This window comes from Portunus trituberculatus, chromosome 36 (genome assembly GCF_017591435.1).
Source record: "Portunus trituberculatus isolate SZX2019 chromosome 36, ASM1759143v1, whole genome shotgun sequence".
In the NCBI taxonomy this organism is placed as follows: domain Eukaryota; kingdom Metazoa; phylum Arthropoda; class Malacostraca; order Decapoda; family Portunidae; genus Portunus; species Portunus trituberculatus.
In genome coordinates, this window is record NC_059290.1 from 1,746,725 (window position 1) to 1,771,724 (window position 25,000).

The 25,000-nt window shown below is 41.0% G+C and overlaps 1 protein-coding gene and 1 long non-coding RNA gene across 8 annotated transcripts in view; both read left to right on the forward strand.

The window, feature by feature from the left end:
* LOC123513506 (HMG box-containing protein 1-like) overlaps positions 1-13,174 on the forward strand; it is a 13,251-nt gene extending 77 nt beyond the window's left edge. The window contains 8 exon segments of the mRNA XM_045270705.1: positions 1-478; positions 4,844-4,976; positions 7,533-7,669; positions 8,038-8,972; positions 9,323-9,436; positions 9,439-9,478; positions 10,044-10,334; positions 10,694-13,174. The exon segment at positions 1-478 is cut by the window's left edge and continues 77 nt beyond it. Of these exon segments, the coding sequence (XP_045126640.1) occupies positions 4,860-4,976; positions 7,533-7,669; positions 8,038-8,972; positions 9,323-9,436; positions 9,439-9,478; positions 10,044-10,334; positions 10,694-10,844 (1,785 nt within the window). The 5' untranslated portion in view covers positions 1-478; positions 4,844-4,859 and the 3' untranslated portion in view covers positions 10,845-13,174.
* A 4,420-nt stretch (positions 13,175-17,594) lies between these two features.
* LOC123513598 overlaps positions 17,595-25,000 on the forward strand; it is a 32,649-nt gene continuing 25,243 nt past the window's right edge. Inside the window, exon 1 of one of the 7 annotated variants that reach the window (XR_006677403.1) lies at positions 17,595-17,740. This is a non-coding gene — a long non-coding RNA (uncharacterized LOC123513598). The other 6 variants (XR_006677407.1, XR_006677406.1, XR_006677409.1 and 3 more) reach the window with 6 other exon arrangements.

A 25,000-nucleotide genomic window follows, 5' to 3' on the forward strand; every position in this document is an offset into this window, starting at 1 on the left:
CACCACCCGGAGAGCTGTGTGACAAACCGGGCCATGTGTAGTGGACCCGCCAAGGAGGATCAGTGTGCCGCAGGATCCCCTTTGGAGCGGGAATAATACTGGAAGCCCCTCGGGGTGGCTCAGCAGGCCCGTTGTTTTGGTTCTGGGGCGAGAGTGAGTGAGTGACTGAGAGGCGGCGGACGTCTCTCCCTCTCTCGGTCTCTCCCCCCTTTTTTTTTTCCCTTCCTCACTGCCTCTTCCCTCGCCTTCTGCCATGCCGCCCACACTCCGTTAAGGCTACATGGGTATTCAGTCAAGCCTTAAAATGAGCTCAGTGAAAGCCGGGAACTGCTGACATAAGACTAAGGAAATAATCGTAAGGAAACAGAGACATGGTGGTGGATCTGTGCTCATGATTTGGTGGGGCAAGATGTGGACAGCTTAATACTTCATCCAGTTTGTCTCCTTGACTCTCCTCTCCTCCTGGTGCCTTAGAACAGTAAGTACTGGTGGTCTGGTGTTGGGTCACATGTACTGGCAAAGTTTCTCTTCATAGTTTTCCTTCTGTGCCTTCCAGAACGTATGAGATTTAGTGTGGCTGGTTAGTTTTGTATCTCATAGATAATTTTTTGTGTTCTGTTCCCTACTCGTCACATTTTTGCAGTTTCATAGTTTTAACTCTACTTCATCTGTTGGTGATTTTTGTTAAAACTATTTTCTCTCCATCTTTATCTATCCCTTGCTCTTTGACTTCCTTTCTAATTCATTTTGTTTATTTTTCCTATTCCATCTCATCTCCTCATCTTTCATTGTCTATTTCTTATCTCAAGCAAATATACAAAGCTGGTTTTCCACTTTGAGCCAGCAGATATCAGTCTCAGATTGCACAAACAGATTTATCTCCTATCTTACATCCTAGTGTAGGCCAATAACAGGATGCCCAATTATAAAGTCCATCAAACTTATTCATGCTTAACACTTGCTATATTTACTGGTCAGTGTTTGTGCTGTCTGTTTTGTTGGCTGTTATTGCAAAGTGTAGTTGTGAGGCCACAGTTGGCCCTAAGTTATTCTTTTTTAGAGAGTGTGTGTGTGTGAGGCTGAGTGTTGCAGCAAGTATCAGCGTGAATACAACTGTAAGGGTGTGCATGATTTTTTCTTTGCTTGTCGTAATGCAGCGAGTAATCGTTTCACACCTATTTCTTTCATGCTGGACGTGTGAAAAAAGGAAAATGTTAAATCGCCAGTGAAATTATTGAATAGCAAAATTGTTCATGTTGGTTCTACTTCCATTGGTCTAAACTAACCATAATGCAAGGTGAGCAGTGCCAAAAATCCAGTTAGGTTCAGAAAACTGTCAAAGGTCAAGAAATGGAGTAATGTATCACTGTTGTTGGCTCAGGTTAATTATCATATTTGCTCAAATATTTGTGATATTGATAAGTATGTACATTATAGTGAAGCTGTGCTATATCTGTGAGGCACAAAGGTCCACATCAAGTGTTGGTGTGGTGTGCCTTGAGCCCGGCATATACTACAAGGTAATGATAAGATGTGGAGTAGAATGGAGAGAGTGGTGTTATTCTAATGTTGTCTGCAGTGTAAGTAAAATTTTTTCGTGTTGGTAAAAAGGATAAGGAAGTAATGCAAACGTAAGTCATCTCTGCTTGACATGCTGAAGCCTGAGCTTGTCGCAGTATCAATGAGAGGATTCTGCTGTGACTTGCTGGCTATGCACGACAGATTATATTTGTGTTTTTCATGGTATAAAGTTGGCTGGGTTGTGTGTGTGTGTGTGTGTGTGTGTGTGTGTGTGTGTGTGTGTGTGTGTGTGTGTGTGTGTGTGTGTTCATGGGGCAGGGAAGGAAAGCAGCTTTAGCCATAGTGAATGAGGGAACTGAAGCACTTAATTAGTTATCAAAAAAACTATTTATCTGCCTTTTTTATATTACTACTTTTTATTTATTTATTTTTTTTCAGTTGTGCTGACATATGTTCTTTCATTAGTCTTTGTCAATATGTCATTAATTTTACTCTTATTAAGCTGAGGCTTTAGTCACTCAGAATAGAAAGCATTAAGTATTTGCATTAGTTTTCATCTAATAAGTTGTTTTACTATTTACATGCGTAATTTTTATTTTCAATGCTATTTTTCCTGTCGTAGATTAGCTGATATAAATCTGAAGACTTGATGATGGTTGATGCACACTGTGTTGGTCGAAGTGCATAGGAACATTAAGTAAATGCCTCGGTGTCTATTCAGATAATACAATCCATAAATTAAACTTCTAGATAGAAATTGTGACAAGGCAAAATGGCAATGTATAACAGCTTGCATGTGTTGCAGGGACCACCGTAGTGTGAGGTGCTGTGAGCAGAGCAGAGTGACAGGGTAGCTAGGTCTGTGCTACAGGCTGAAAGGAAATTGTGATGATTCAGCATGTTAAAATGCTGATTTATTTTGCTGCCACCTCATGTACATAGATCTCTAGGAACAAACAAGAGACTAGCAGACTTGACATACTTAGAAAAAGAGTGTGAAGAATGCACCATTTAGTTTTTTAGCACAAGTTCCTATTTCTTGTTCAAGGTGTGGTGTTGATGAGACTGGCTGTGTTAATTGAGTTTGTTACAGAATAAACCTTGATATGTCTCACTTTAATAGACTAAGTTTTTTGCTGGCATTTTATTCTTATATAAAAATGTCTTAATCATTTAGGCTCCTCTAATGAGTGCAAGAGAATTATTGATTAAGAAAGGGTTATGAGTAATGCAGAGATATAATTCAGTACAAAAGATCTGCCCATACATAATGTTAAAACTCAAAAGCAAATCTACTTCCTTTTAAGGAGATTTTGATATTCCCAGTTTGGTTATAAAGACTAAGGGTTGACACTGCCTGTTTCCAGCACACACCACAGTCTGGAGTCTTCTTTGCTTTGCTTTTACTCAACATTGCAATGGATGGGGAAAGTAAGCAAAGAGTCAAATCACCCACATGTGCATCTCTTTAATAGAAAGTCAGTATGGTGAATACTAGGATTAGATCAGTTATTTAGGAAATTACTTAATGACTTGCCATGAAAAAAAAAAAGAACCATCAGAAGTAAGGGAAGGTGTACAGTTGGTTAAGGCCTTGTGATTTGGGAAATAGCACAGTGTCTGAGAGATGAAGACATTCAAGTTCGAAAATTACTCAGCAGCTTCCCATAAAGAGAGTAAATCACAAAAAGGGATAGTGGAAGGAATACAGTTTGTTCTGAAGTCTGGCAGAGATTAAGAAATGAAGGATGGTTGTAATAAACAGGTCATATTAGACAAGCCGGATCCATCTGCAAAAACAGCTCACATTCCTGAACAAATAGTGATGAATAAATCCTGTAGAAACCAGTATTATGTATATAAATTACTGTCTTCAATAGGGATCGTGTTTGGTAGCAAATTGTCTCGGAAAACTTTTTATTCGCGGTAGAAATTCACCTGTAGATATGCAACATGATGAATACCTATCAGACTTATCTCCATTACAGGGAAAGTACCAGCTAAATATTTGAACTCATATAGTGTGTTTTTCTTTTTATTTCAAGTATGAAAATTGTCATTGAAAAGAAAGATTCAAGGATTTTGATTATTTTCGCATGTGTTTGTATTGAAATTGCTGGTAGATATGAATGCCTCCATCTTCCTTTGATCCAACACCAAGTCAGTGTGTGTGTTTTAGAGTTTTTAAGGCTTGTATTGGTCAGGAAGAGTCACTGGATGTTATTCTGTTTTCCTTCATTGGGAATAACTGGACAGGAAATGCATTTTGCCAAACAAAGCTTATTGTAGCTATCTGGAATAATAGCTGACATTGTTACATTTTTTTTCTCTTCTTTTCTCCATCTCTTTCCTCTTCATTTACAGTGAAATGCCAGTGTATCATTGTTTAGCATTGAGTTTGTAGCTAGTATTTTTTTATTTTCTCTTTCCTGGCAGCTGTGTGGCACCCCAGGAGTGTAGGCATATAGTGCACATCCTGCGGCACCACTTTTGTTCCTCTGCCATGTCACTCTTCCTCTCATATAGTTAAACTGCTCTTCTCATAATACAATGCAAATGTTTGGTTGGTGTACTAAGGTGCAAATTTCATTGAGCACAAACTGTCCAATTATTTTCTGGGAACATGTTATCAAGATGCCCACCTCACTATTTCCCCGGCATACTGCTCACCAAGCCTTGCATTACCAGCCTTTTTGTATTTTTCTTATTTGGAGAAGCACAGCACAGTTTACAAGGCTGAGCACACTGATGGAGAATGTTCATTAAGCTGGCAATGGGACCCATCAAAATGCCTGCAGGTTTTGAGTACCATATTAACTTTACCTCATGCAATGGAGTCTGTCTTTTGTAGCCCTTAATATGCAGACACTGCTCCTCAAACCTTATATAATGCTCATCAGTTATTAGAAATGGAAATGGAGAGCAGTAAAGTGAGATCAGAGAAGTGATGCTATTTGTTGGCATCCTAGATATGTTTTATAAATGGTTTAGGGTATCAGGAGCCTTAAAGGAGACTTGCTTTGGTTTAAATTGAGTTAGGAACACTTAGAATACTGTCTTTCTAGTGTTCCTTGGCTGTAGCAGGTTCTTGTATTGTTAATTCTTTTTCTTTCACTTGTCTGCCCATTGTTGCTCTGTTTTTTATGCATTCATTGTCTTTTTTTTTTATCACTTAGTGCATTGCCTATCATATTAAAGTCGACCATTCTCTCTCTCTCTCTCTCTCTCTCTCTCTCTCTCTCTCTCTCTCTCTCTCTCTCTCTCTCTCTCTCTCTCTCTCTCTCTCTCTCTCTCTCTCAGTAATGCCTCTCTTCACCCACAGCTGCAGCACCACCACCATGAACCACGACATGAAGGAGGAGCGCATGTCGCCAGTTCTCCTGGGGGGCATGTGTCCCGACGGCTCACACCTCCCGTCCTCCGAGGAGCCGAGGGACCTCAGCATCAAACGCAAGGTGAGGTGCAAGTCAATGGCTTTTTTTCGTCCCTGTGGTAATGTTGTGAGGTTTTGTTTGCCGTTCTCCTGACTGTCACATATTGGATTCTCACAGGGACTTGATATTTTTAGGTGTTAAGTCTGTTTTAGTGTGTTTATTGTTATTATTTGGTATTTTTATTGGGGTTTGTATTGTAGAGCTTTTAGAAAATCCCAGTTTTTTTAATTTTTAAATTTTATTTAAGTAACTCCCTACCTGTTTCTTGATTTCCAGCATCCTATGACTTGCCTTCATTTCAGAGGGAGGTTTCAAGACATTTATCTCTTTCTTTTGGGTAACTCTTTTGGACCTGCAAGGGGACTGGCTATTAAGTGGGCATTTTTGAAAATTTTTTGTTGCCCTTGGCCAACTTTCCCTTCTTATTTATAAAATGGTTAAGAGAGAGTTTTCTTATACTTGTTGACAGCATGAAAATAAATGACTAGAAATCTGAAAACAATGGAGGAAGCCTCAACAAAAGAGTATTTAGCAAGGATTTTACCTCAAATGACACTAAAAGTATAAATGTATACATAATTATTGTCCTACTTTATTACCACAATGCATCCTCTGTTGTGTCTAGGTACTGCTTCAAAAGAACTGCTCATTCATTATTTTGCAGTATTTTGTACATTGTTGTGGTGAGAAATAAGAACAAGATGAAAATGGATTAAGAATGCATAGGAAGTTCTAGTTTTGTTAGTTTATGCATGAGAGAAAGAGAGAGAGAGAGAGAGAGAGAGAGAGAGAAGGTGGCTGGCTTTAAATGAGGAAAGTATTAGTGGATGAGGTGTAATTATGATTTACTGCCATGTTTTATAACTATACTGGCTAACATATGTTCTTCACCTTTCTTCCATTCACTTCAGTTTATTATTTTTTTTTCTCAGAGTTCTTTAATAGAGTTTTGTCAAAGAAATGCTAGTCTCCTCATGAGTAGTCTTCGTATTAGTTGAAGTGAAAATGTTTGAATAGAAGGAGAAGGTCTTTTTATTAAGATTGTTAGGAGTTGTCATTAAAATGATTAGTTGATGTTTGTCATTCAAGTTGCCTGCCAGGTTTTCATCATGCAAGGAGGATATATAAGGTAGTAATTATAACACTTCGTTGATATATTGAAAAAACTTATCGATTGTCTTTAACAGTAAAAGAAATATCCATCTCTAACTTCACTTTACAGTTGTTTATTCTGTGGTGTGGTCTCAGTCTTTCCTTATCTTAACTCGGGGATTCAGGAACATGCTCGGAGTAAATTAGGTGAAGTCATGTGCCATATCAACCATATTAACCTCAAGACACTAGCAAGTTCTTTTGTAGTTCATTTATATGTGTGCAGTTTGGAAGAGGAGAATCAGAGAATGTGTGTAGAAGATAGTAACATCCAGAAAATTATTAAGGTTGACAGAAAAGGAAACAGTAAGTTAGAGGGTACTGACTGACTTGTTGAAAAAGAGGTCACAAGAATAGATTGAGAATAGAATAAGAGAGAGAGAGAGAGAGAGAGACAGACAGACAGACAGACAGACAGACAGAGAGAGAGACAGGATGTAAGCAAAAAGTTATGTTGGCTGTGGAGAGTGAGCTACCAGTACATCTTGTGTTAGAGAGAGAGAGAGAGAGAGAGAGAGAGAGAGAGAGAGAGAGCACAACAGGATGAGGGAATTAACTTGTGTCCCAGAGGTAAGTGTTGGTAATGACATGCAATCTTCTTTCAATAGTTCATTCTATTTTACTGGCAGCCTTGTTTGTATTATTCTCGTGTAGACATAGTTCTCATTTACTTAAGTGGAAACAATGGTACATTTCCTTTTGTATGTAATTAAGTAGCTTTTAATGTTTCCTTCACTAAACTGTCTGAGGCACCTGCTATATTTATACATAGGGAGGCTTATCACATGGTTTTATGTTGTGTTAGGATGTGCAGTGTGTAGTTAGAGGTGTGTGAGAAGATATGATAAAGCTGTGAATAAAAGCACATTCCAGCAAGCCACGGGGTTTTCCCAGAGGAAGTGGGTGATTTCCCATGGGGTTACTGAATAAAGCAACCTGTGACATTTACTATCCTTAGCACCTGATAACAATATCAAAGGGAAATTTTTCTACTGATGTTACTTATTGTCTATTTGTTCAAGTTCATTGAAGGGCAGTTCCTTTACCCATCCAGGAGGTAGCACTCTGTCAACCTTGGTGATGCAATGGTGACCTTTTGGATGAGTGAAAATATTTATGATGCCTTGAAAGAAAATGTTGGTGAATTAACTCTTGTTACTAATGTAGATGGTTTGTGCAACATTCATACGTGTAGCTATTTTTGTAGATGGTAATGGTTTAGCCATGGTGCACTGAAATTAGATTACAAGCAGTGAGTAAATGTAATTTATTTACTCATTTGATGACTTGTGTAACTGACAAACAGAAGTCGTGGTGCCTTGTGCTTACACAACACATGGATGACATATGTGTGATAGGTCTTTGTTGAGATCAACATTTTTTGTTAGTTTCCATTGGGCTAACCACAAGGCCCCCTTCCTTCAGCTGCGTCCTGTCCCTCCGCCACTGGACCTGAGTAAGAGGAACCTGGAGCCTGAGGCCATGATACCAGAGTTTGCAGCCATCAACACTACCAGCCCCCGCTCTCCTCTCACCCAGAAGAGTCTGCCTCTCAGGAAAAGGTGAGCTGCCAGGTATTTAGTAGCAGCATGCTGGGAGGTGCTTGTCTTGGTTCTTTGATATTTTGTACAGCTTTGCCGTGGGAATTGATGATAGGATGTTTTGTTATGTTCCTCTCTCTGTATGGTCATTATAAGGTTATATGATTAACCATTCTGTGCAAACACTTCTTATGAAAGATTTAAATATATTAGGAATGCATTCACACATGGTGGAAATGTGTTAAGGTAAACATGTGTTCAGAAGGAAAGTTTGGCTGAAAGGTGTGACTCATAGATTGACTTGTAGCAGCAGCAAAAAGTGTTTAGTTATTTTGTGTTGTCTGCCCAGTGTGCCTCCCAAGGTTGCCTCACACCACCTCCCCGCACAGAGCACACAGCTGGTCCTTCCAGCTGGAGGTGCATGGGCTCCAGCTGCCAGCCAACACCTCTCAGGGAGTGATCCGCTGCACCGCAGAGATCCGGGACCAGACTACAGGAGCCCCATCCTCCTCTTCATCCTCCTCTTCGTCTTCACTAAGGATCCCAGGCCTGCCCACCCCCCACACTCCTCACACCCCACACCCCCACTCAGCTATCCCTGTCATCACCAGTCGATTCTCCTTCAGCGAGGGAAACTCTGGTGATGGAAACCCTGGGGCAACATCCATGGCCCAAGGGGACCTCTCTGGTTCCCAGGGTCCCTTAAACCTCTCTACTGCAGCTGTCAGTGGGCTGCCCTCCTCACTACTCTCCCCAGCTCCCTCACATCCTTCTACCTCCTCCCTCAACTCATCGCGGGAGGAACTGGAAAATGAGGTGACGATGGCTGAGTGCCATGCCTACTCCCATGCTCCCTCCCCCCACATGCCTTCCCCACACATGCCCTCCCCCCATCATATGTCTCCACATCCCCACCCCACCATGGGCCCTCAAGGACTAGGTGGGCATGGGCTGGCTGACAGGCTAGGGCCAGGATCTTCTCCTTGCCCTACGTCCATGTCCCCTCAGCCCACCTCAGGGCACCAGTGGCCCACCAATGTGTGGTCTGTGTTCATGTCTGGGGTGCGGGTTCACTTTGTGCTGGGTGGAGGGGGCCAGGTGACTGGGGCCAAGATGAGTGAAGAGCTTGGCCAACTGGAGCGCACCCACCAACAGCGCTACGCTCCACACGGCCTCCACCTGATGCGCATCCTCCATGAAGGGCCAACACCCCATATGGCTGCTCCATCCTACTGCCAGCTGTACTTTAGGCCTGTGGTGGTGCAGCAAGAGGACATCATGGTGGTGACGCCGCCAGACCACCCATTCTATGTTCACGGAAAAGGTGAGGAGGTGGTTTGCTCTTATTAATCATATTTAATTTTATTTCTTCCTTTATATTCCTTCTCTGTTAACATTTATATTGTATTTTCATCTTGAGAGAGAGAGAGAGAGAGAGAGAGAGAGAGATAGTCTGGAAGGAGATAGAGGTAAACACTCATCCAATTTGTAACCTCTGTACATAAGACCTCAAATTATATAGAAGGATAGTGCTTTGAATTTATGAAGCACTTTTAAAAGATTCAATCACTGACAAGGAATCATTGGTGTGGGGAAGTAACACTAGGTACAAATGTAATATGTACATGTTAAAAAATTATTGCATTATTGACTTTCTTTTAAAATGATGTCCAGGTTGGTGCAGTGTGTTCCCTGAGAGGACTACAGAGCGCTACAGTCTCCCCTGTCAGCAGCTCCAGGAGGGGGATGTGTGTCTACCCCCCTACCACCCAGAGACCACCCAGACCCCATCCCTGTCGTCACACCTGACCTCACTGATGCCATGAAGAGGTACTACATTATTTACCTTCTTATGACTGCTGCTTTTATAATTGCTTCTATTGGGACAAAATTGAGTTTTCAGACAATTTTGGTACTACGTCTTACTGTTTGCCTTCTGACTACTGCTTTTATAATTGGTTCTATTGGGACAAAGTTGCATTTTCAGACAATTTTGATACTACATCTTACTATTTGCCTTCTTATGACCACTGCTTGTATGATTGCTGCTATTGCTACTATTAGGGCAAAGTCATGTTTTCAGATAATTTCAGGCAATATAAGCTAAGTTGTTCTAGTATCCATATATAAGTATAATCTTTGGAGATATAGGTAAAGAATTCTATGCCTGGCAGCTGGTGTTATGTTGCTCTTGATTGATGCAGGAAAGTAAAGTTTGTTATGATGTTCTAGAGAGCATTGTGATATTGACAAGGCTCTACATTTTTGGTGAATGGAGAATATTGTTGTGGGTATTCTTTTTTTGAGTTTGAGATACAAATACTTGAACCAAAAGACAATGGTGTTGATATTAGGATCAGTGATGGTCAAACACTTAGTGCCGATGTATTTTCAGGTTTGACTTCAATGACGACCCACTTGAAGGAGGCGCTGGAGCATACTCTGCTCCTCCTAGTGCCACTTTCCCCCCACACACCCACCGCACAGTCTTCCTCTCCCCGCCAGCCTCACCCTCCAAAAAGAACAGGGAGGGGGCTCGGGGTGGGGGACCTGCCACGGGAGGACCACCTCCTGGGTCCATGGAGGGGGCGGGGGTCAGGGCTCGGCGGCCCATGAATGGTTTTATGCTATTTGCAAAGCACCACCGTTTGAAGCTCATCCAGCAGTACCCCGGCAAAGACAACAGGTGTGTGTGTGTGCTCCTGTGCATTTCATATGCACTTGTACTTGGTTTTATCTTTTGAAGCTGTGTCAAGAGTAATTTGATTTTACATAATGCATCTGATGATATGAAGTTGACATGAATCTCAAAACAGATACATAGCTATTTCTGTCATTTTAGATTGAGATTATTTTGTTTTAAACTGTGTGTTGTGATGTCTGGCAAACATTCTGGCTTAGTAAGGGAATGCAGTAGTAAAGAATATGTTAATAGAATGATATGAGAATGGAAGGAAAACAAACAAACAGGACAGTGTTGAAGCTTCTCAACTCTCAAAAGAAACCCCTATCTGTGTGTTCACTACTCTTTGTTTGGTCTGGCAGGGCTATCTCAGTGCTCCTTGGTGTGATGTGGAAGTCGCTGGCTGAAGAGGACCGAGAGACCTTTAATGCCGAGGCTCGAGCTCAGGCAGAGGAGAGGAAAAAGATTGATCCCGACTGTTGGAAGAGGAAACGCTCCCACTCCACCAGCTAAGGAACCACATTTCTAGGGACTACTATATATAATTTTTTTAATGTATGAATGATTCTTTGATACAGTTTCCCTCTGAGCAAAGAAATCACCAGTGCTGCAAGTTATTGTTATTTATCGTTTGCTCGTCCAAAGGTGAATAAGTGCCAGTCAAAATTGATCGTTGCACATTGTGTCCTTACAAAGCTTACAGTTTTGCGTTGCCCAATTTTTTATTGTTGCATTTTTATTGATTTTGTCTTGTGCATCTCCATCTGGATAAGGGAGTTGCCAGTTTCAAGTTCTGTGATTTTTCTCTTTTATTTTACCAATCAGATTTTTTTGTAAATGTGTTATGCAGATTTGCAGAACTACCCTCAAATAACTCTGCTCACCTGTCACCATAAAGTCCCACCCTCAACCTCACTCTGCAATGACTATCTTCCCTATGGGTATCCTAGGAAAGCCTCAAGCATGCTGTCACTCATTCCTCCGGTGAAAGGAAATATCATGACTTCCCTCTGAGCCTTGCCCGTGTGTCAGGCCGGGAAGCACCACCCATGATTCATGGACTTATTGTGAGTCTGCTGAGGTCTCATTAGCCTCCTCTTTCTACTCTTCCACTTATCTTGTGTTTTGATGTATGTTTTTTTTCTCATTTTTATAACACACTCTTAGTTATGATGGGTTGTGTTATAGTTGCTGTGTCTTGCTGTTTCCATTCTTTTACCGTTCTCTCTCTCTCTCTCTCTCTCTCTCTCTCTCTCTCTCTCTCTCTCTCTCTCTCTCTCTCTCTCTCTCTCTCTCTCTCTCTCTCTCTCTCTCTCTCTCTCTCTCTCTCTCTCTCTCTCTCTCTCTCACATAGTGCTGTGCTACAGTCAGAAAGCAGCTTGCACTGTCATTATTTTGTTTTTTGGTTTGTTTTCCCTGTTGTATTCTTACTACCAGTGATACTGCAACTGAAATATCAAGGAACAAGTATTATCATCATATTTATATCGTAGTTAATAAGTTTTAATACGTTCTTTTCTTTTCAAATTTATTTGTAAGCGTGTGTTCTGCTTCAGCTTTTTTATTGTTAATTTATTTGGCCTACACTAATTTTATTATTTATCATTATCATTATTATTGTCATTATTATTCTCATTATTATGATTATCATTGTTATTGTTATCATTACAAGTATCGTTATGACTGTCGTTGATATCATGATTGATCTCTGTATTACAATGTCCAGGGGTGAAATGCAGTCTTTACTAACTTATTCTACTTATGATTTTGCTGTGCTCTTTCCAATGCCATTTGTTGATTTGATTTCAAATGCAGTATTTTTATATAACTTAGTTGGGAGAGTAGTACTCTGAGGGCTTAGCTGGGTGTGACATTTTTACTCTCCCTGCTGCTCAGCTGACACCGTTATTTCCTCCTCCGTTACTCCTCGTCCCCATCCCCCCAAGGTGCCGTCCACAGTATTACTTTCTCGGTATTGAGGGAATCAAGATTGTGTTCACCTGGAGCTCAGCAAACATACATTTGGGCATCGTTCTAGGTCAGTGCAGGCCTGGCTAATGCAGAAAAGAAACTAAGGAAAGCCAGAAATCAGAAAATGTACTTGTTCTTTGTATACGCTCGATACCTGCGTGTGCATGTCTGTATGTCTGTATGTGTGTGTTGTGTGTGTACATGTGCCTCTTGAACTAATGCTCGGCTTGAATTTGTGTTTCACAATGCCATTCCTCTCCTCTTTATATAATTTTTTCCTTTACTTTTCATCTGAAATCAATTGCGGACGTCCCTCAGGCATATCAAGAATTACTAAATACATTAGAACACATGCCTTACTTGAATGTGATATTAGGAGAGTTGAGATCTATCAAGCACCCTGGCCAGTGACCTTCCTTGCTGGGCCTGTGATGATTAAGGTATATTTATTAGCTGCCAGTGTGGCCTGAAGTTTCTCATACTTATTGGCTATTTTCTGCAATATCAATCCAAATAGTTGGTAATTCTAACCTAAGGTTATTGTCATAAGGTAACATTTGTGTTGCTCCAGAGTTCTTTAAGGATCGCCTGGTTGACTACATCTCTAATTAGAACAATTAAACCCATATAATAGAAGTGATTTTATAGTTTGTTAGTTAATTTTATATTCTTGAGAAATTTTGTTGTCTGGCAAAGACTGTATTTGTAAGAGGAAGCATCGTCAGCTGAGACAGTGGACTTGATTACTGTGAAGTGATTCCTGGCCTCTTTTAAGTGTTTCCTCTTCCACACACACACACACACACACACACACACACACACACACACACACACACACACACACACACACACACACACACAGTAGTCACAAGCACAAGTTTCCTCTAAGCAACAGCACAAATCATTGTCTCTTGGCAGTGTTGAAAATCATCTGTCAATTAGCAGATGTTTCCTTGTTCTATAACTACCTGACTGCCCCATACTTTACCAGCCACAGTAACTGAATTGCATTCATGTCCCTAATTTCCATAAGCAGAAATTACTGAAGACATAAATGCATGAGCAGGTTGCACAAACTGTAATGTCCTCATAAGTAGTACCCTGTACACGGCCTTGGTTTTTGTGGTTCCTCTTACAAGTGTAGTATCCTGAATCAGACTCAGGGCTGTGGGCTCACTGTCTCCCACCCTGTCCTCTTGCGTCCCAAGTCTTTCAAGAGCACAAATAATGTGTATAGAACAAAGTATAAGTTTTGTTCAAATTCTAAATATAACTATTTTTCTACTCACCACAAATCTTCCCTGTTTTCCAAAACTATGTTGGCTGTAAATCTCTATGTTATGAAAGAGGTCTCTTCCTGAAGGCACGTGCTATGTTACATATTGTAATGTGAATAGAGGTACATATGTTTTTTATCGGAAGAAAATTTAAAAAGTATAGGCTAAGATATTTTAAATTTGCTCAGAAAATAGTAGTGTTCTAGACAATACTATTAAGCTTGACCTGACAAGCTGTAGCACATGACTATATTATCCTGCCAAGACTACGGTGATCTCCGCCACACAGCTTGTGTCTTTCAACCCTGTCAGGAGGTTTTACCAAATCATTTCTCTTATGGATTAAAAGTTAACCTCAAGAGGCATTTCCCCAGTTGTGTGTTTTGTTGAGAAGTATACAAGTCAAAGTCTTGCTTCATCACAAGAATTGGTGATGGTGTTCCTGCCAGCCAGCATACTGATAGATGTAAGGCATCAGTGTCTCCTCCTGTACACAGTGTACCACCACTAGTGGCCGGTGCCTCACCACAGTCTCTGCCCCTTCCTGCCCTGGCCACCCATCAGGTTCTGGTCTGGTGCAGTGGAAGGCATCTGTAGTTTAGTTCTTGTGATCTCATTATAAAAGATGTTTTGGTCCAGCCACAGCAGTGGTGTGGGTTAACTATTTGTACTGTATATTATTATGGCAAACTGAAGTAGAGGCCTGTGTTTCTGTTATGTGAAGTAAAAATTATAAATCAATTTCATATATATATATATATATATATATATATATATATATATATATATATATATATATATATATATATATATATATATACTGTATGATGTAAAAAATTCTTGAAGCAATTACTGGTGTTTCAGCCTGTGTATTGCCTCTCCCTCATTTGTCATTGCTATATTGTATGCTTTAAATGTTTAGTATAATGTATGGAAATTTTGTTAATCTATAACACATTTTTATAATGTGGTTAAATTGATTTCCAATGTTGACAATCACACAATATAGAGATGACTTTATTTTTATCATTGTGATTATCGTGTGAATGTGGCCTGGGATACAGGGAGAAATGTGGTTTGTAATTCAGACCCAAGCCTCCATGGGTCTGCCCCACCCCTTACTGTCCCCAGACCAGGGGCTGCACAGTCCCAGTGTTCACATAGTGACGGCAAAGAGCCAGGGCAGGGGCAGCCCACCCACCTGCCTGGCACCAGAGCTCCACACCTGCCTCCTGTTCATATAAATGGACACTTGTTGCTGCTCAATTTGGCCACAACTTTAGCTCCAGCTTCAGCCCAGCTCTAGTGTTGTGATGTTGACGGGTAGTGTATGGCAGGACAGGTTCTGCCCGGGGCCGCATGCCGTCAAAATAAGGGTCCGTCTGATCTCACTACTCTAGGGTAAGAATAAAGATCTAAGTGATAGCCATTATATGCTGTTTTCAGTGTTACTTCTTAGTATTACTGTTAGCACTCAGAAGTGCTTGTATTATGTATGTGTTCTTTATAAGCCTCAAGCCTCCTGTTGCAGCTGATGAGCCATTTTAATACTTTTCCACCAGATGTAGTTATGTAGATTCTTTTTAAGCTTTAACAATAATTTTTCAAGTGCAAGTATATGTAAGAACTATGTCGCTTTTTTTCCTGAGGCCTGTGACTTTTTAAAGAACATCTACTCAGGCAAGCATTGCTTGTGGTCTTTGCCAAATATGCTGAAGATAGAGTTGCTAGGAATAGTGACTAACTAGAAAAAAAAAGAAACATGCACATTGCAACTAACAAACAGCAAGACTTTGTTTCACTGTGACTTGTGAAAAGGTTAAGATTTTATTGCTTAAAACACCCAAAATGTCTAGCAGTGTCTATCAAGGTATATTATGGAATTGTTCACAGCAATACCTGGCCACATGAACTGTTTATGTTGTCCCCTGCCACCCATAGCTAGGTGTTGGTGGTGGTGACTGTCTCCTGGAGGGGTGGGGTGTGGAGAGGGTGCGACACAAAGAACTGCAGCACACCCACAATCTGAACCGTTTCTCCAGCCATCTAAAAGTGCAATGTTTAGTTTGTTTGTATGTATGTAAAAAAAAGATTTATGTTGATTGGCCTCCCTACTTTAGCCATCAAACAAGGTATACTGAGAAGTGCATAAATTTTTAAGATAGGTTAGTACATCCAGGGTGTTTTGTTTCAAATGTAACAAATTCTGTGATTGGATAGTGACCTGAGGTAAATTTTATGAAAGTTGCTGAGCATTTTAGAAGTGCAGTAGCAAACACACTATATATCATTGGGCAAGCTTTTTGAAGAAGCCACTGTTTCACTGTCTTCCGAGGCTGGCTAGCACAGCCCACCTTTGTTGAATGTTGCGGTTCCTAAGCACCACTGAGGTCCACGTGCATACAGTTGCATCCGTCAGGCTGAAGTGACTGAGGAGTGAAGGAGGGTGATGTCACGCACAGCCAACACCGACAATATTAACGGTGCGGTGCATTCCCGTGTCTTGTCTGTACCGTGTTGGTCATCAAGCTAATATCGGTCTTACTGTGTCGTCAGTTTGATGCGAGGCCTCACTTGCTCTCCACTTACTGAGACCCAAGCCTTGAGGTGCCTGCCTGAAGGCTCAGCACATGATCTTTGTTAGAGTGTCAGTACAGTATCTCTCAAAGTAGGCTAACAGCACCAGGAGTATTATTGTAAATTTTTTGTTGTGTATAGGTGTTGCATGCATGACATTGTTTTGAATGGTATTAATCTGGAAGATATTTTGTATAAAGAAAATACTCTACTATATGATGTCTTTTTGTGTAATGAAATAAAGAAAACAAATAAATAATGGATTTTATGGCCAGTGAGTGGACAATTGAGACATTCAGGTGGCTAAAGGAACACATGTCTGATTTGTAGGTGTGAAATTCACTCACAAGAATGATTGATAAATTAGATTTTTCTTTCTCTTTATAGGACATAGCAAAACACAGCAGTAGACAGCCTTTCTTCAATACTTGACATTATGGTCAGGGAATGTAACTCAGAACTAATAAATCTAGGAAATTAATACAATTTACTAACGTTTCCACAGAGAACCTGATTTACTAATGAATAGAAATGGAGTGTGTGAAGTAGTGGATTCACGTATAGTAATTTATATAACTTTTCTCGTGACTGAAATATGGTGTAGTATTTGGTAATATGTTATTGTAAAGGGATAAAGTTCAGGATGCCTTTTGTGTAGTTTGGGATTATTTAACTGAGGTAATTACATGGTGAAGCGATCTTAGGTATACTGTCGGGGTATTGTAAGTGTTCGAGTTTGTTTCTAAGGCGACAAAGCCACACCACGCCTGTGGCGGAGATGAGCGACAGAGAGCCACAGTCGCTAGTGTGCGCGGCAAAGCTTGAAAACAATGGAAACCTATGGGAGACCACATCCCCGCCACACGATGCTGTGGCTTTGTGGCGCCACAGAGTCGCTAGTGTACTCCCGGCCTAATTCATTTGACAGGCTTTACACTAGTACAATCGGCTCCCTACTAGATGAAGCAGCTTTCCTATATATATTCATAACAAAGCTGACATGTCATCCTTTTTTCATGGCATCTGTCATTGGCTAAAGCTGCTGCTTCCTTCCTCTCCCATCCCTCTTCCCCACCCCCCATGATTCTCATACCAATATGCAACATCACGCCCAACGCACCCCATCCCCCCTCTCTCTCTCTCTCTCTCTCTCTCTCGTATTCTTTTTTCTTTCTTTTCTTATTTTTTTTTTTGCTATGCATCATTAATAATGGTTTATAATTTAAGTAATTTGACATGCTTATACTTTATTATATTTCATTTGTATTAGTATAACAATGTTAGTGGAAGCAGAATTAACTTTGATTACGGTGCTCATAACGGTGACGTGTGTGTGTGTGTGTGTGTGTGTGTGTCAGATAAGAGATGAGAGACCCAGCCACATAAAGCATTAAAAAAAAAAAAAAAAAATAGACCAGACTTGGCAAACGGAAATTGGAAAAAAAAAGAAATTAAAGCAACTGAAAACTCCAAATCCCTAAAAAAATAAGAAAATTAAATGAAAAATAATGATAAGACATCGCGGTCTTTAACAAAGATGTCGGCGCCCCTGCGACAGGTGCTGCTGCTATCACTACCACCAGGGTAAGTGCTAAGCAAGGAATATACAAGAATAGAATCCTTGGTGCTAAGCAGTGCTTTTTGCGGTACTGTGGGCTGCATGGGTGGGGTGTGCGGGGGCGGGCGAGGGCAGCGGAGAAATAGGCAATGTAAGGTGGAAGTGTGGTGTTGCTGTGCTTGGATGAAGTCCAGCGCTGTGCTGTCTTGCTTAGCTCTGGTTATTGCTGCCTGGTGCGTGCTCACCTGCACACTGGCTAGTTATGGGGGTTAGTTGAATTTATAATGTAATACATTATCCCCTGTCACTAACCAAGCATAGCATAGCATAACCTAACCTAACCTATCCTATCCCTAACCTAACCCAATCCAAGATAACCCGACCCGACCCGACTCACAAACCCCAGCAATAAACAAATGCAAGTCAGTGTCCTGCTCATTTCCGAGTGTGATGAAGCTCCGGAGCTCGCCGCAGCTCGCTGAACTTAAGAGAAAGCTGGAGAGACAGCACATTCCTGGACCTAATGCAGCGTTTGTATTCATTTGCGGCAGGTGTATTTATTGTAAATGTTGTAGATAGTACGTAGGAACAACAACTTAAGGGTGGCCGAAACCATCTAGAGTTTATTGTACGAAACTGTAGGAGAACCGGGGGTTAGTCTAACGTCACTCTAACCTAACCAAATCTGTATGGGGTTAGTGTGTTTCACTGTTTGATCTGCTGCAGTCTCTGACGAGACAGCCAGACGTTACCCTACAGAACGAGCTCAGAGCTCATTAGTTCCGATCTTCGGATAGGCCTGAGACCAGGCACACACCACACACCGGGACAACAAGGTCACAACTCCTCGATTTACATCCCGTACCTAATCACTGCTAGGTGAACAGGGGCTACACGTGAAAGGAGACACACCCAAATATCTCCACCCGGCCGGGGAATCGAACCCCGGTCCTCTGGCTTTAACCACTGACCTACCATGTGTGTGTGTGTGTGTGTGTTATTTGTTTTCCCTCGGGCGATGGCATGTGAGGAGCAGGACATGGAGAAGATGGCAGGCAGGGGTGTTTTGGTGTATAGTTAATGGTCCTTGTCAGTAGCTTATGAAACAACGACATGATGTGGTAATATACTCTTTTTACTTCACGTTTATCAAATTATTTTTATTTATTTATATTTTTTGAGGGGAGGGGTTCAATTTGCAGTTTTATCCAACCATAGAAACTGTGGTGAAACTGTAAATTGACTTTTTTTTCGCTAATTTGGCAGCAGGCTTTTCTTGGCTTGTAGCGATGCTTTTGAAAAAATCAACACCCATGTCAGGAACGAGAGGAGGCCTGCGAGCTGTTTCCCCGTCTTCTTCCCTTTATTCTTGAGGCTGTTTACAGGAGGGCATTGTGGGTCCTGTGGGAGTTGTGGTGTCTATACATCACGTGTCACGGACGTCCAATGAGAGCCCGCCATGCCGGTAATTACTTAATGACGTATCGCGGCAAAAACCAATCACGGACATTCGACTATAGGACGTGTAATGAGAGCCCGCCATGCCTGGAATTACTTATAGTATTGCAGTTGTTTCTCTTGAGAGAGGGTGATTCGAACCACGTGACCACGTCAGTTTCTGCCGTTTGCCAAACTACTTTCACCATGGACACCCAGTGCTCTAACTGTGATTTCAGGGTTTTTGAGTTTATCATCGCTTCACCGGAAACAAAAGAGACTTGTTCGACTTTTTTTGTACATCACGAGTTAATTTTCCTTCCTGAAATTGTGAGTAGTATCAATTCCAGACATTTTTGTAGTTTTCTTGAAAGGGCGCTGCACAGCAGCGCCATGTTTTTTTTATATAGTGTGCTGTGGAACATTGCTATGAATGTGTGAGCCCTGCATGCCTGCTTGCTGTGTTTTCCTTAAGTTCCTAGAGTATGCTACTGTGGTCTTTGTGTGTGTGTGTGTGTGTGTGTGTGTGTGTGTGTACCTAGTTGTATTTACTAGTTGTATTGTACAGGGTTTGAGTGGGGCTCATAGTGTCCTGTCTTCATGTCCTCATTTATCCACTTTTTGGTAAAATTCTAGTTTCTGCCCATACTCCCCCCTCCACCCCCCAACAAGCTTGGGGACAGGTGGGAATGCGGGGTTTTGGGTGGGGTACATGAAATGCATCGAAAATGCATATTTTTTGCGTAAAATGGGAAAAAAAAAATTCCATTAAAAAGTCTACGGAATTTTCATTGCAAGTTTCATGATGCCAACAACATGCCACGGAGCTCCATCACACTCGGAAATGAGCGGTACACTGACTTGCATTTGTTTAAAGCTGGGGTTTGTGGGTAACTGCTGAATAGGATTCTTATTGTGTCTATAGTTCTTTTGTCCAATGACGTGCCACCACCTCTTAACACCACGAGCTGCGCCAATGGGAATTTGCACAGCTGGGCAGACAAAGACATCTGTGTGCGCAGTTCAGCCATGGCCACCAGTGACATTAGTTGTAAAGGTTGCGAATTTGATTACTGGGAAATCATCGCTCCTGCGATGCAAGTCAGTGTACAATCGAGAAGAGTACCAGCCAGGACCTTCATCCTTTCGTTAAGGTATTGTGAGGAGGGGTATTGGTAGAGGTAGGGCATATTGTGTGAAGCTATAAGAGAACCGGTGTGGAGGAAGGAAGCTGCCCCAAAGCAAGGATATGGTAGGTTAGGTTTATGTTAGGGTTAGGTTAGTGTTGTTTATGCTAGGTTAGGTTACGTTAGTTTAGGTTTATGTTAGGGTTAGGTTAGTGTTGTAGGGGGGAGGGTTATGTAAAACTTCCCTATATTTAGGAATATTTTTGAACATTTGGGGAAATTTCCCTAGATTTTTCAAAGTCCATATATCACTCAAATATGCCTTCCCCCCTAAAACCCCCGATTCCCCACAGGCCCCCAAGCTTGCTGGGACTGGGGAGGGATAATTTCAGTGAAAATTATTCTTGAATTTTTAAATTTTTCAATTTTTTCTTGAAAACGGCGGATTTTGTCATTAGATTTTTTTTTGGACCCCCATATTTCGCCTATTTTGGCTTCCCCCCCAAAAAAAAACCCGTTTCCCACAGGCCCCCAAGCTTGTTGGAGGGGTTAGGGGGGTGTGGGTAGAGAATAGGGGAACGGATGTATTATAAAGAATTACGGAAATTAGTAAAATTAGGAAACTTGCAGTGAAAATTCCGTAGACTTTTTATGGGAATTTTTCCATTTTACGCAAAAAATACGCATTTCCGACGCATTTCATGTACCCCACCCAAAACCCCACATTCCCATCTGTCCCCAAGCTTGTTGGGGGGTGGAAGGGGGGAGTATGGGCAGAAACTAGAATTTTACCCAATTTTTCTTTAAAGTTATGCACATTATGTGCTGTAGCTTCATTATTCAATTCATTCCACTCTTCCACCATTCTATGTGGAAAACTGTATTTTTCCAATATCCTTCACACACTGCCTCATCCTAATTTTCTTTACATGTCCTTCTAGCTTTTTCTGTCTTTCGGTTCTTTCTTGTCAATCTTTTCAATAACATTTACTATTTTATAGTGTTATTAGGTCTCCTCGTTCTCTTCTATTGTGTAAGATTGGCAGTCCCATTTCCTTCAATCTTTCTTCATATGTTAGATCCTGTAGTTCCGGCACCATCTTTGTAGCTATCTTCTGAATCTGTTCTAATCTTGTATCCTTTTTAGAGTTCAGAGACTACACCACAGCTGCACATTCCAGCTTTGGACATATCATGCTTGTGATAATTTCTTTCATCATATCTTTGTCCATAAATTGAAGTGCTACTCTTATATTAGTCAGCATTTTATATGTTAATACAAATATCTTATGTGTTTTTAGGTTTCAGATTTTCCTGTATAATCACTCCCAGATCTTTTTCCTCTTTAGTCTTCATTATTTGTTCCTCTTCCATCACATAGTTCCATACTGGTCTTCTCTTATTCTTTCCAAGTTCCATTACGTGACATTCCTTGGCACTGAATTCCAATTTCCACTTCTTACTCCTCTCGTAGATTTTGTTTACATTTTCCTGCAATAGCAAACAGTCCTCTTGGGTTTTGATTACTCTTAGGAGCTTTGTATCATCAGCAAACAAATTAATATAACTGTTTATCCCATTGTGAATGTTATTTACATATATATGAAACATAACTCTGACTAACTGGCTAACATTGACCCTTGTGGCACTCCACTTGTTACTTTACCCAAGATGAGTATGTATCTCTGATCACAGTTCTTATCTCCCTGTCCTTCAAATAATCCCTTATCCAGTCTAACAAGTTCCTCGTAGTCCTCCCGTGCTCTCTAGTTTCCAAAGTATTCTGCTATGAGGGACTTTATCAAAAGCCTTCTTTATGTCCAGGTATACTGTGCCCACCCATTCATCTCTGCTTTTCCAGTTCTTTTATTACTCTTGAGTAGAAACTTAATAAGTTCGACACACATGACTGTCCTGTCCTGGACCCAAATTGTCTGTTTGATATAACCTGTTCTTCTTCCAGATGTTTAACCTATTCTTTTTTTATAACTATTCCACATAATTGTGTGTGTGTGTGTGTGTGTGTGTGTGTGTGTGTGTGTGTGTGTGTGTGTTTGTGTGTGTTTCTCTGACGAGACAGCCAGACGTTACCCTACGGCACGAGCTCAGAGCTCATTATTTTCGATCTTTGGATAGGCCTGACTCAGACCAGGCACACACCACACACCGGGACAACAAGGTCACAACTCCTCGATTTACATCCCGTACCTACTCACTGCTAGGTGAACAGGGGCTACACGTGAAAGGAGACACACCCAAATATCTCCACCTGGCTGGGGAATCGAACCCCGGTCCTCTGGCTTGTGAAGCCAGCACTCTAACCACTGAGCTAACGAGTGTGTATGTGTGTGTGTGTGTGTGTGTGTGTGTGTGTGTGTGTGTGTGTGTGTGTGTGTGTGTGTGTGTGTCTACAGGATGAAGTAAAGGTTATGTTAAGTTTGATTTTATTTAGTTTGGTTAGGTTAGATTGGGGTTGTTATTTGGGATAATTTACTGGTTTAGTTAGGTTAAGTTAGTATTATTTAGTTGTTTTTGGTTTAATTAGGTTAGGTTCAGCTAGTTCTTGTTTCAGGCTGGGCAAGACAGTACAGGAAGGGCAAGGCCAGCCAGTACCATACAGGGCAGGGCATGGCAGGATGTGTGGGTGACTAGTGATGTTGGAAATGAGATGAATTCTGAAGCTTTGAGGGATCTGACCACTGGACCTCTGAGGCAGCCAGATAACCACTAGGTCTGACTGGGCTTGGCTGTCAGTGCCATGTGGGATGTTGATGATACAGTGAAATTGTTGCCTTGCAGTATTGATTTGTGCTATACCTGTACCTGTCAGTGCTCTGTGCCATCACATTCATTGCCTTACACTTAGAATTTTAATTGTTAAATGATAATAGGTGGTCAAATTGTGAAAGAAAGAAAAAGTCCCTTGAGTAGCTTTGATTTTTAGATAACTTGGATTGGCCTTCCGCCGAATTGGTCTGAATTATGCGGTGGCTACTGTTTTTAGTAAATGACAATGAACAGCTGTAAAAGTTTGTATAGGATCACATTACTGTTATGATGTGTTTGTTTTACATTGTCATCAGCAGTTGAGTTGTTAGGAAATTACAAAAAAGAAAGCTAATGTGATTTTTTCTGTGTTTTATGGTTAGTGTAATTTATTTATTTATTTTATTTATTTATTTATTTATTTTTTTGTGTGCATATTATTGAAGGGTTGTTTTGGTGGTTTGGATGCATGTAGGTGTGCTGAGTGTGTGTACAGGTGTGCTTAAGATTTGGTAGGGTTAGCATGTGTGTGTGTGTGTGTGTGTGTGTGTGTGTAATTCACTGTTTGATCTGCTGCAGTCTCTGACGAGACAGCCAGGCGTTACCCTACGGAACGAGCTCAAAGCTCATTATTTCCGATCTTGGGATAGGTCTGAGACCAGGCACACACCACACACCGGGACAACAAGGTCACAACTCCTCGATTTACATCCCGTACCTACTCACTGCTAGGTGAACAGGGGCTACACGTGAAAGGAGACACACCCAAATATCTCCACCCGGCCGTGTGCGTGTGTGTGTGTGTGTGTGTGTGTGTGTGTGTGTGTGTATTTACCTAGTTGTATTTACCTAGTTGTAATTTTACAGGGCCTGGGCTTTTATGCTTGTGTGGTCCCGTCTCCATATCTACACTTATCCAATTTTTCTTTAAAACTATGCACACTCTTTGCTGACACCACTTCCTCACTCAAACTGTTCCAAGTCTCAACACATCTTTGGGGAAACTAAATTTTTTAACATCTCTCAGACATCGTCCCTTCCTTAGTTTCTTACTATGCGATCTTGTGCTTCTAAAGTCATATTCTTCTCTCAGGATCAGTTTCTCATTATCCACTTCATCCATTCCATTAATCAATTTATAAACTTGTATCAGATCCCCTCTCTCTCTTCTCTGCTCCAAGGTTGGTAGATCCATTGCCTTTAGTCTCTCCTCATATGCCATCCCTTTAAATTCTGGAACCATTCTTGTAGCCATTTTTTGCAGTCTCTAATTTTATGTGTTTCATTTTATGGGGAGTCCACACAACTCCTGTATATTCCAATCTAGGTCTTATTTTAGTACTTATCAATTTCTTCATCATTTCTTTGTCCATATAGTGAAATGCTACTCCAATATTCCTTAGCAAATTATATGTCTCTCTGAAAATTCTATCAATATGGCTTACCGGTTGATTATTTTCTTCCATTGTCACTCCCAAGTCCTTTTCCTTTTTACTTTTCTAGTTCTACTCCATCTCCCATCTTATAGATTCCCACTGGTCGTCTTTCACTTTTCCCATTTCCATGACATGGCTTTTGTCCACATTGAATTCCATCTCCCATTTTTTGCTCCATTTCCAGATCTTGTTTAAGTCTTCCTGTAGTATTTCACAATCCTCTTTTGTTTAATGACTCTGCACAGTTTCGCATCGTCCATAAACAGATTTATGTAGCTGTTCACTCCCTCTGGCATGTCATTTATATATACGAGAAAAAGTATTGGTGCCAATACTGACCCTGTGGCACTCCGCTGTCTACTGTTCTCCACTTGGACTTCATATCTTTAACTATCGTCCTTATTTCTCTCCCCTTAAGTAATTCTTCATCCATCTCAATGTGCTTCCTTTTAAGCCACCCTTCTCCTCTAACTTCCATAGTAATCTTTCATGTGGCACTTTATCAAAAGCCTTTTTAGAT